General features: G+C 35.4%; 1 protein-coding gene across 1 annotated transcript in view; it reads left to right on the forward strand.

Annotated features, from left to right (window-relative positions):
• rpap1 (RNA polymerase II associated protein 1) overlaps positions 1-12630 on the forward strand; it is a 36534-nt gene that overhangs the window by 22470 nt on the left and 1434 nt on the right. Inside the window, exons 17-22 of the mRNA XM_073826986.1 lie at positions 1360-1469; positions 1890-2076; positions 2155-2301; positions 4327-4469; positions 9099-9861; positions 12397-12573. Coding sequence (XP_073683087.1) covers positions 1360-1469; positions 1890-2076; positions 2155-2301; positions 4327-4469; positions 9099-9861; positions 12397-12573 — 1527 coding nt within the window. The remainder of the gene's footprint in view (positions 1-1359; positions 1470-1889; positions 2077-2154; positions 2302-4326; positions 4470-9098; positions 9862-12396; positions 12574-12630) is intronic.

Below are 12630 nucleotides of genomic sequence, written 5' to 3' on the forward strand. Positions count from 1 at the left end.
AGATGTTTACATATAGTCCACAAGAGAAAATAATAGTTGAATTTATAAAAATGATCTAAATGATCCACGGCTGTGTTTTTTAGTGATAGTTGTTCAAGAGTCCCTTGTTTGTCACGAACAGTTAAACTGCCTGCTGTTCTTCAAAAAAATCCTTCAAATTTTTTGGTATTTCAGCATTTTTGAGTATTTGAGCCCTTTCCAACAATGACTGTATGCTTTTGAGGTCCATCTTTTCACACTGAGGACAACTGAGGGACTCATATGCAACTATTACAGAAGGTTCAAACGCAGCTGTGGATCATTCAGGTAACAACTCAGTATTAAGAATCAAGTGTGTGTAAACTTTTGAACGGGGTCATTTTTATAAATTCAACTATTTTCTCTTGTGGACAATAAAAATAACATGCATTTTGTATGATTCCTCTTATTTTGTTACAATAATTAACATTTTGCAGATTCTGCAAGGTGTATGTAAACTTTTGACTTCATCTGTACATTATAAATGCTTTGAAAAGTTTATGAATCAATGCATTAATGATATCTTAAACACTAGAAGTTCATCCCTCAGAGTCAAAGTGGCTTCTTTTAGATCCAAACTGCCCCTCATCAAAGCCTCTGGTGTGATAAACACCAAAATATGAAAGATTATTTCACATTATTCAGCGCATTCAGTCAGATCCCTCAAGGCAAGATAATGCTGTCTGCACAAAATAGCTGCTGATAATGTATCTTCACAAAAAAAAAAAAAAAGAACATTTTTTATGCTTCAGCTTTCACTCTGCTTAGCAACATACTACAAATTAAGTGCAATTCACAGCCTTGCATACCTTTTTACTCTCATTTGTGACCCTGGACCAAAAAAACAGTCTTAAGTAGCGTGGGTATATTTGTAGCAATAGCCAATACATTGTATTGATTGATTGAGTGGATATTAAGTAAAGAACATGTTTAATGAAGATATTTTGTACATTTCCTCATATAAATATATCAAAACTTAAATTTTGATTAGTAATATGCATGGCTAAGAACTTCATTTGGACAATTTTAAAAGCAATTTTCTCACTATTTTAATTTTTTTGCACCCTCAGATTTCAGATCTCGCCACATATTGCCCTATCCTAACAAACCATACTTCAATGGAAAGCTTATTTATTTATTTATTTATTGTACAAATTATAAACCCTTATGACTTGTTTTGTGGTCCAGTGTCACTTATATTTATCCCTTTAAATTATAGCTAAAATTAGTTGTGGTAACTGAAGTTCTTAGTGCAGATAGGCCTATAATATACAGATGCTTTATATAATTACCATCCTTTGCATGTGTAATGTGAAAGATCTGACCTGCTTCTTTTCTAAGAGCTCCTTCCAGCCAGTGCAGTGTCTACAGGAACTTGAGTCACTAACTTCAGACGTTCTTCTGCCACTGATATCCCATCAGGCCATGCAAAATATAACCAGCAGGTTCAGGTAGAGTGAACTCTTACTGAGATTTTCTTTATATAAAACAAATCAGTCATAAGGAAAATCTGGAATCTGAGGGTGCAAAAAAATCTAATTATTGAGAAAATCGCCATTTAAGTTGTTTAAATGTAGTTCTTAGCAATGCACATTACTAATCAAAAAAGAGGTTTTGATATATTTACGATAGGAAATTTACAAAATATCTTCATGGAACATGATCTTTAATTAACATCCTAATGATTTTTGGCATAAAAATAAAAATCGATAATTTTGACCCATACAGTGTTTTGTTAGCTATTGCTGCAAATATACCTGTGCTACTTAAAACTGGTTTTGTGGTCCAGGGTCACAGATTTAGTGGGGTTGTGTGGATTTTGTTTGATCATTTTTAGTCGTACAAAAATAATAGATATTGTGTAATTGCAGGTCTAGGTCTGTGATTTGTAACCCTGCGGCTGGCGGAGAGGTTGTTCCCAATCTGCCAAGTCTGGGCTGCTCGAGGCTGAAGTCCTCCAGCACAATAGCAGGGCCCGACTCCTCTTTGCCTCTCCCTACTGCCCTCCTATACCTGCTAAACACAATCACCTCCATCCACAAAGGCTTAACAAAGAAGGTAAATTCATTCTAATGGTAAATCGGAAAAATGCTTGGATATACTTTGTGGCAAATTTCTTTCTTTGTCTCTCATCAGTTCAGTCCTCTCATCCTCTCGGACTCCATACTGAGTTATCTGCAGTCTTGTATTGGAGCCATGCCCTCTGTTTCTCACACGAGTGCCTGGATTTTACGCCATGAGCACCACCTGCTGTATTTGCTGCTCAGACTGGCTCACAAGCTGGTAACCTCTGCATTTAAAGGGATAGTTCACCCAAAAATGAAAATTCTGTCATGAATTACTCACCCTCATGTTGTTCTAAGACCTTTGTTCATCTTCTGAACACAAATGAAGATATTTTTAATGAAATTCGAGAGCTTTCTAACCCTGCATAGACAGCAACACAACTGACACATTCAAGGTCCAGAAAGATAGTAAGTATATCATTAAAATAATCCATGTGACATCAGTGGTTCAATCTTAATTTTATGAAGCTATGAGAATACTTTTTTTGCACAAAGAAAACCAAAATAACTTTATTCAACAATTTCTTCTCTGTTTTAACAGTGTCCTTACTACTTTTCTGGGCCTTGAACGTGTCAGTTGCGTTGCTGTCTATGCAGGGCCAGAAATCTCTCAGATTTCATTTAAAAATATCTTTGTGTTCCAAAGATAAACTAAAGTTTTACGGGTTTCAAACGACATGAGGGTGAGTAATTAAAGAGCAGGTCATGTGGCATTTTAACGAGTTTAATAAAACCCTACAACAGTCGTCAGAAAACATTGACATTTTATCAGAATATACATTTAATATTATAATCATTTTGCAATGATTTCAAAATGATTCGTTCAAAGCAGTTCTGAGCGTAAGGTCTGTAATTCCTCTCTTCCATAATCCTACTTTGCTCTGATTGGTCAGCTGGACAAGTCTGTTATGATTGGTCTTTCTGTATACAATGCAAGCGAATCGTGTTTATCTGCTAAGCTGTAAACACTTCACAAAACAATAATGGTGGATACGTCAGCCAAATGCTAACATGACTAACTGATGAAACAATACAGTTTGTAAACCAAAATATGTCTACATTCTTTATTATTAAACTAATATAAAGTAATTAGAACAACGACAGTCTACATTAATCAACACATTCTTAGGAATTAGTGGGTTCACAGCGAATTATCAGAACTATTTCATTAAGACAGCTGCGCTAAGTATATATCACATATGTGACCCTGGACCACAAAACCAGTCTTAAGTCGCTGGGGTATATTTGTAGCAATAGCCAAAAATACATTGCATGGGTCAAAATTTTTGATTTTTCTTTTATGCTAAAAATCATTAAGAAATTAAGTAAAGTTCATGTTTCATGAAGATTTTTTGTAAAATTCCTACTGTAAACATATCAAAATGTAATTTTTGATTTGTAATATGCATTAAGAACCTAATTTGGACAACTTTAAAGGTGATTTTCTCAGTCTTTTAGATTTTTTTGCATCCTCAGATTTCTGATTTCAAATAGATGCATCTCAGCCAAATATTGTCCTATCCTAACAAACCATACATCAATAGAAAGCTTATTTATTGAACTTTCATATGATGTATAAATCTCAGTTTTGTCAAATTTAACCTTATGACTGGTTTTGTGGTCCAGGGTCACATATTAGCACAAAAAACCTGATGGTTTCAGCACTCAATTGAAAATCAACACATACTTACAGGTTGTGGTTCGGAGATGCTTGTTGGTCCAAATAAAGAAGGTATGGATCATCTTTCACGGACAAGCGTTTAGCGAAACCCGCGTTGAACTCGCCAAAACTAAAGAAGCAGTCCTTGTTAAAATGACGAGCACACAACAAAAGGTTTGAATTGTATTGCTTCACATCATCATCTTTCGCAATGAAAACAAAACAACCTTGCTTTCACAGAGCAGAACACAGCGTTTTCTTGACATGATGTAAACACACTAACTAGCAGAAGTGTTTGTGGGCGGGTCCGGTTAATGTGTCACAACAAGTCGTCAAAATATGATGACTTATTAGGGCGGTTTAGAGTCGACTCTTTCTTTTGAAAGACGATATTTTTATTTATCATGCACTTTTTTAATTAACCATTTTGCAGACTGAAGGATAGCTATGCTATAAAAAAATTTGAAAACCCATTTGACCTGCTCTTTAATGACAGGATTGTAATTTTTGCGTATGCTGTATGAAAAGCATTCGGTTAATGAAATGAATTGCAATGCCTTACTTTTATTGTGTTCTTTTTAGGTTCCAGTTGACCCAGAGGTGGCCAAACATGCTACCTTGTTCCACCAAGTGTCACTGTCTCTAGTGTCCTGGCTGCTGCCTGGCAGTGAATATCTGGCACATGAACTCATGTCTGTCATGACCTTCAGTCACAGCCTCCTTCCGTAAGTCTCTGATGTTTATCGTTCAGCTCTCAGTTGTCTCATGCATTGTATGATTGCAATGACTTTAGTCACACAAAGTATTTACATGTGTGTCCTCGGACCACAAAACCAGTCATAAGGATCATTTTTTTTTAAATTGAGATTTATACATCATCTGAAAGCTAAATAAGCTTTATTAATGTATGGTTTGTTAGAATAGGGATTTGAAACTCTGGAATCTGAGGGTTCAAAAGCATTAAAATATTTAGAAAATCGCCTTTAACGTTGTCAAAAGGAAGCTCTTAGCAATGCATATTACTCATCAGAAATTAAGTTTTGATATATTTACGGTAGGAAATTTACAAAATGTCTTTTTACAAAATCTTTACTTAAAGGGATGGTTCGGAGTAGAATTGACTTCATTGCTATGCATTCCGAAGCCCATGTAAATACCCCATCCGAAGTTTTTTTTTACCTTAGTCAAACATTTATGGAGATATTAGAGTTTTTCGAATTGCTTGTTACAGGAGTGAATGGTACATGTGATGTATCTCGTAAATTGCACCACTAAACGTGCAAGTAATCTTACCAAACTTGTACAGTAGTGTAAATAGGTTATGTACTCACAAAACGCTGCATCGGAACATTTGTAAGTCCACCATGAGTGTTTTAAAAACACGTTTTAGCCGATCCCTACTAGTCTCAAAAACTACAAATGGCGGCACGTCGACGTCACTTCCCTGGTTTGAAAAAAGCACGTAAAAGTCCTCCTACAAGTTGACATGCACACAGATGTAGTAGCAGGACTTTTACGTGCTTTTTTCAAACCAGGGAAGTGACGTCGACTTGTAGTTTCTGAGACTAGTAGTTCTCGGGTAAAACGTGTTTTTAAAACACTCATGGTGGACTTACAAATGTTCTGATGCAGCGTTTTGTGAGTACATAACCTATTTACACTACTGTACAAGTTCGGTAAGATTACTTGCACGTTTAGTGGTGCAATTTACGAGATACATCACATGTACCATTCACTCCTGTAACAAGCAATTCGAAAAACTCTGATATCTCCATAAATGTTCGACTAAGGTAAAAAAAAACTTCGGATGGGGTATTTAGATGGGCTTCGGAATGCATAGCAATGAAGTCAATTCTACTCTGAACCATCCCTTTAATTTCTTGATGATTTTTTGATGATAATTTTGACCCATAAAATGTATGTTTGGCTACTGCTACAAATGTACTTGTGCTAATGGTCCTGTGGTCCAGCCAGGGTCACGTTTTATTATATGGTGGCCTCAGACACATAAGCTAGACTTTTGATATCCTCTGTAAGTCACACTGTCACATCAGTTGTTTAAAAATAAATGAAAAAGGGCTTTAGGAGAGTGCATAATTTGTTAGCAGATTGCATCCTTTTGAACTTTTAATTTGTAAGTGCTTGTGTTTGTCATTGCAAATCATTTGATTTCAGTCTAAGCCAAAAAAGGCCAATTTAGCCCATTTTGTTTAACCCTAACTAATAGTAATAGTTGGTTTAAGTGGCGTTAGATCAGAGGGTCTCTAGGAGGCAATTTTATTTGATAGATCTCTTTTATGTTGCTTTGATGTACAATGGTTAATAATAGTATAAATATTCTTGACACTCTTTAGACAATTGCCAGGAGAAAAAAATCTGCTCAGTTATAAAAGCTGAAACTCACTGAAAGAGATTATTTATGCTAAAGGTCTCCTGTCTGAAATCTGCTCAGGTCTTGGCTGGGTTTTTAGATTTGCCATCATTATCATTGTGTTCATCATTTTCTGACTGCATTCTGTTTTTTGTTTCAGATTTTAAGTAAGAGTTTCAAAAAAGATATAAATGTGTTTATTGTTCATCTTTATTGTTGCAATATTTAAAAAGAAAAGAATACAAGCCTAAAATCCCAGCTTTGTAAAGCTGTAGTTTCACATTATACTCACAAGAGAGCAGCAAACTGCACATTTCAGACAGGATGTAGCAGATCTTTGCATCTTTGATAGTTGTTTCTGGTTTAGTTATGTTTCTTTTATATTTATATATCTCAAAGGTTTGGGATCAGTAAGTTTTTAATGGTTTTTAAAGACATTTCTAATGCTCATCAAGGCTGCAATTATTTGATAAGTTCTAAAAATAATTTCTGTGTGAATATATTGTAAAACATAATTTATTCCTGTGATATGAAGCTAAATTTTCAGCATCATTAATCCAGTCTTCAGTGTCACGTGATCAGTTGTGCTGCTTAATTTTTTTTGGAACCTGTGATACTTTTTTCAGGATTCTTTGATCAATCAAAAGGGTAAAAAGAGCAGCAGATTTTCTAACAATATACAGGGTCAGTACATTTGTATTCTTTCTTTTTTTTGATAGAAATTAATACTTTTATTCAGCAAGGATGTGTTAAATTAATAAAAAGTGATAGCATAGATTTAGATTGTTAGAAAAGATTTATATTTTAACTTGTTGTTCATCAAAGAATCCCTAAAAAAGAATCACAGGTTCCAAAAAATATTTGGCAGCACAACTGTTTCCAACATTGATAATTCTAATAATAAATCAGTATATTAGAATGATTTCGGAAGGATCATGTGACACTTAAGACTGGAGTAACAGCTGATGAAAATTCAACCTTGCATCACAGGAATAAATTATATTTTAAAGTATATTAAAATAAAAAACATTATATATGGTAATAACATTTTGCAATATTACTTCTGTATTTTTGATCAAATAAATGCAGCCTTTATGAGCATGAGATTTCCTTAAAAAACATTACAAGTCTTACTGATCCCACTTTTGAGCGGCAGTGTATGTGTGTATGTTATTTTTATTTATCCAGAGTACTTTATTCTGTCTGTCTGTTTTTAAATACACTATCGTTTAAAATTCAGAGTCAGTAAAGACATTTCTAATGATTTACAACAAAATATTAAGAAGTGCTTTTTCAAAATTTATAAATTGGCATATTACAATGATTTCTGAATGTCATGTGACACTGAAGACTGGAGTAATTATGCTGAAAATTCAGCTTTGAAATCACAAGAATAAATTACATTTTAATATTATTTTTGAAAAAATAATATACAGCCATAGTGAGCAAAAGAGCTTTCAAAAACATCTTACCAATCCCAAATATAGGTAGTGTATGTTTGTTAATTTTAAATTGAAAAGTAATTTTCCCTCATCACAGTTTAAGTAGGAATGCACCGAAATGAAAATTCTTGGCCGAAGCCGAACAAAATTAATGAATACCGAACACGGTTTTATTGTTTCCCCCATGTACTCGAATTTTTTTCACCATTGCATAAATTAACAAAATTACAAAACAATTAAAAAATATTTATTTAACACTGAACATTTTTTACCAAAGCACAATTTAACTTAAAATTAATAAAGTAGTAAAATAAAATTCTTTGGCCATTTTAAGACCCCCTAATTGAATCAGGCATGTGTTTTTAATGTACAAATAAATGCATAAATAGACAAATTGTTATCATTATTTTTGTCTTTTTTTATTTCATTTTACAGAACAACAGTAAAATTGCAATGCTAACATTTATGAATGTTTTATTTTGACGGAAACCCGCAAGAAGACCTCAGTACTACTTTTTGCTGACAGCAGCAGATTTATGAATAATTCTCATTATGCAGATTTTCCTCACGCTTTGGACTTTGAACCCTGACTAACGAGCTCATGCAGGGCTGTCAGAATAAATACAATTTGTGCGTGTATTAGACAACATAATGTTCTGTAGTTGATTTACTAATGGTTTAAGGCCATTTCATGATTTCAGTCATCATACAGTAACCAGCAACAACCACCCCTTTCTCTTCTCATCAAAGACATGCAATGCGATACTAAACAGTCTTTCACTGTCATTGCTTTTAATGATTTTTGAGTCTTTCTTGGACAGATTTAAATGCTTCCACACTGCTGACATGTTTGCTGCATTAATGCATCATTGTTCGGTATAATTTATTCAGCCTCTTCGCTTATTCATCCAAACACCGAAAGAGCTTTTTTTCTATTTTTGGCCGAATAATTTTGGTTGCTGAACTTTTGGTGCATCCCTATATGTGACCCTGGACCACAAAACCAGTCTTAAGTCGCTGGGGTATATTTGTAGCAATAGCCAAAAATACATTGTATGGGTCAAATTATTGATTTTTCTTTTATGTCAAAAATCATTAGGAAATTAAGTAAAGATCATGTTCCATGAAGATTTTTTGTAAAATTCCTACTGTAAACCTATCCAAATGGAATTTTTGATTAGTAATATGCATTAAGAACTTAATTTGGACAACTTTAAAGGTGATTTTCTCAGTATTTTGATTTTTTTGCACCCTCAGATTCCAGATTTTCAAATAGATGTATCTTGGCCAAATATTGTCCCATCCTAACAAACCATACATCAATAGAAAGCTTATTAATTGAGCTTTCATATGATGTATATATCTCAGTTTTGTAAAATTTAACCTTATGACTGGTTTTGTGGTCCAGGGTCACATATTTAAGCACTAGAAGCATGTACCTTTATGTTTCAGACAGTAATTGTTGTCTTGGATTTTTTTTTTAATGCTGTAAAATGAACTATTAATGTAAACTAACATTTCAGTTTTTTTCTTATTGTTAGGGAGGGTATTCGTGGTGAACCAGAGGTGGCTGCATTGGCAGAGTTACAGCTTAAAGACAAGACTTCACCTGCTGCTGGTGCTCTGCTGCGTGACGCTCTCCATCATTTACCCTCCATCCGCGGTTGTTACCTCACCCACCTCGCACACATGGAATCCTTTGTCCTATCATCCCGTGACCGCTACCTCGGCCGAACGCTTTTTATCCGCTCTCATCTCTTACCTGAAATTACCGGCCCCTCCCTGCCTTCTGATTGGCCTTTCTTACCGCTCATAAGTCTCTATGAGCGAATGGGGATGTCAGGCGGCGGTGGGCATCAGGTCGAGTCTCTTCCAGCGGGGTCAGTGCAGACAGTCACTCACTGCCTTCAATGGCTGCTTGTTCTGGAGAGCTGGAGGGAGCAGGCGCTCACAGCGGTGTCACCAGTGGCTAAACTAGCCCGGCTAGCCTGTGTCTTTCTGTGCTCCAGTGACCTCTTCCTGGAGAAGCCGGTGCAGGAGCTTACTTGGGCGCTGTTTCACAGGCTGACGCGGCCAGCTCAGCTTGAGGCGCTGGATCTGGGCTCGCCTCCACCAGGCCTGGCTTCCTTTCATGACCTATACTCAGCTCTGCTGGCGCAGTATGAGGCTGTGTCATTCGGTGACCTGCTCTTTGGCTGCTTCATGCTTTTGCCTCTACAACGGCGTTATAATGTGACCATGAGGCTGGCTGTGTTTGGAGAACATGTAGGAATGCTGCGATCACTGGGCGTCTCGCTACAGCAGGTAGTTTTGTAGTTTTGTTATGAATAGTTCACCCAAAAAATGAAAATTACCCCCTGATTTACTCACTTTCAAGCCATCCTAGGTGTATATGACTTTCTTCTTTCAGACAAATACAATCAGAGTTATATTAAAAAAAATGTCCTGGCTCTTCCAAGCTTTATAATGATAGTGAATGGGTGTTGAGATTTTGAAGAAAAATAAAGAGCATCCATGTATTATAAAAAGAACTCCACACGACTCTGAGGGGTTAATAAAGGCCTTCTGGAGTGATTTTGATGCATTTATGTAAGAAAAATATCACAAATTAGAACCACAAAATGAGGATTTGTAAAGAAATGTTGGAGGATTTCGATATATGCCAAGAGGAGAAATTAGTTTCTCGCGAGTTTCTGTCATTCGCTGGAATGCCACTCTCTCGTGAATGTGTGTAGAACAGTAGTGGAAGCTAGAGATTACAGTTCATAAAATTGTAAATATGGAGGTCTTTATTATAGGGCTGCAACTAACGACTATTTTAATAGTCGACTAGTCACCGACTATTGAAACGATTAGTCGACTAATCGGATAATTATTCAATTTTTCTCAAATTTAGCATGAGATTGCTTTAATTACGTGGAAAATTATAGTAAATACAAGAAAGAAGGGGGTACTTCAATGAAAAATGCATATTTTATTGAACTTTGCTGCTGATAGGCCAATTCATACTAAAAGTAAATAAAAATGCCCTGTCTAAAACCATTTAGGCACAGTAATCGGTCAGTACAGACATAAATGCATAAATTAAGAAACTCTATAATCTTTTTAATGGACAGGCACATTTGTTTTATAAGAAAAAATAAATTAAAATCAAGTAAACATTTTCTTCCTGTAAACCAGGGGCAGGCACATCAGCAGCAATAATACCGTAAACAAACATGTATCCAAAACAAAACGTATTGGCTTCCATGTTATTTAAATCTTACCGAGGCCAGCCAAACTCTGTTTCATTCAACTGTCCGACGTGCTTTCTCTTTAAATGTTCGTGCATCACAGAGGTGCTGCCGTGATGCACAAGGACTGCTTTACAAACCATGCAGGTAATCTTTTTATTCGCCGTAGCAGGCTAAAATGCTCCCAAACTTTATGCCTGTTTCACACATACTCAGTCTGCATTGCGTCTACAGTCCGTGTGCGTTACGTATGCGGTGCAGAAGCAGCACGGACTCGTTTTGCGCTCACACAGAACGCGTTTACAGTCCGTACATTGTGAACGTTGTAATCCGTTAACATGGGTGTGGAAAAAAAATACGCACTGCCGACGGAGTATGTGTGAAACGGGCGTGTTTTGGTACGCGCAGCTGCTGCATTCAGTGCATTGGACGCCGCCATTTCTGTATGTTATCGCTCAGAATAGAAGCTAATGCCTATGTGCGACTCTCGGCAGAGAGATGCCTCACTCGGTCGGAGAAAACATGTCTGGCGACAACATCGACAATGAAATTCATTGTCGACTATTTCTATTATCGATTTTTGTCGACAATGTCGACGAATCGTTGCAGCCCTACTTTATTAACACCTGGAGCCGTGTGGAGTACTTTTTATGATGGATGGATGCAATTTATTGGACTTCAAAATCTCAACACCCATTCACTGCCATTATAAAGCTTGGAAGAGCCAGGACATTTTTTAATAAAACTCCAACTGTATTCGTCTGTAGGAAGAAAATCATACACATTTAGGATGGCTTGAGGGTGAATAAATCATTTAAGCCTTAAATATTTACCTTTAATGTAAAATTAGGCAACATTGTGAATACATGTGGGTCAAGATGTCCATGTTAAAAGAAATTTACCAAAGTTAAATGTTTGTTTCTTTTATGTTTGTAGAAAGCACATTTAATGTCAGTAAAGTGTCTACTTTTAAGGTTTACGTTTTTGGAGAATAGAATGTCAAAATTTGGTTGAAATAATGTTACATTGTAATTCAGTGTAACACAGTATTTATGTGAAAAATTCAAACAACATGATTATTCTGACTTGTACATACTAAAATATAAAAAGAATAATTCTTACTGACAAATGGGCAAAACATAGGATAGTGGCAAATTTAAAAAATGTAGAACTACAATTAATTAGTGAAAGTAATTTGTCTTTTAATATGTCATAAATTGATTTTTGTTGTAAATATGCCTGACAAGATTGTTACACTGAATGACATTTAAGTGGGTGTCTTCTGTAAATTAGGAAAAAAAGTATGATATTTATTTTTTGCTCAGAAAAACTAAAATAAAAATGCTGTTAAATTAAACGGAAAACTTTTTAATATTTTTTTGGAAAAACATCAATTTAAAGCAGTATTACACTTTTATGCTTAAACCCTTTTTCATCTTTGACTCATGTCCATATGTAGAATGCATTTTTCCTCAACGAATTGGTGTTAAACATTAAAAAAACTTGAAACATATTCAAGTATATATTACATACATGTCTTAAATACATCTTTATTAACCAATTAAAGCAATCTCCATTTAAAATTTGACTTGTTTGTCCTTTACAGCTGCCTATTCCACTGGAGAAGTTCACGTCCCCCATGGAGGACTCGCTGCCTCTTTTGCGGCTGTATTTTCGAGCTCTAGTAACAGGAGCTCTGAAAAGGAACTGGTGTCCTGTACTTTATGTGGTGGCTGTTGCCCACCTTAATGCGTTTTTCTTCTCCCAGGATGCAGTGCCAGAGGTAAATTACCTGTGCAGCAAAACCTATTATTATTGTTTTTAATTATTTATTATTAAT

The sequence above is a fragment of the Garra rufa genome, chromosome 21, assembly GCF_049309525.1.
Source record: "Garra rufa chromosome 21, GarRuf1.0, whole genome shotgun sequence".
NCBI classification, from domain to species: Eukaryota; Metazoa; Chordata; class Actinopteri; order Cypriniformes; family Cyprinidae; genus Garra; species Garra rufa.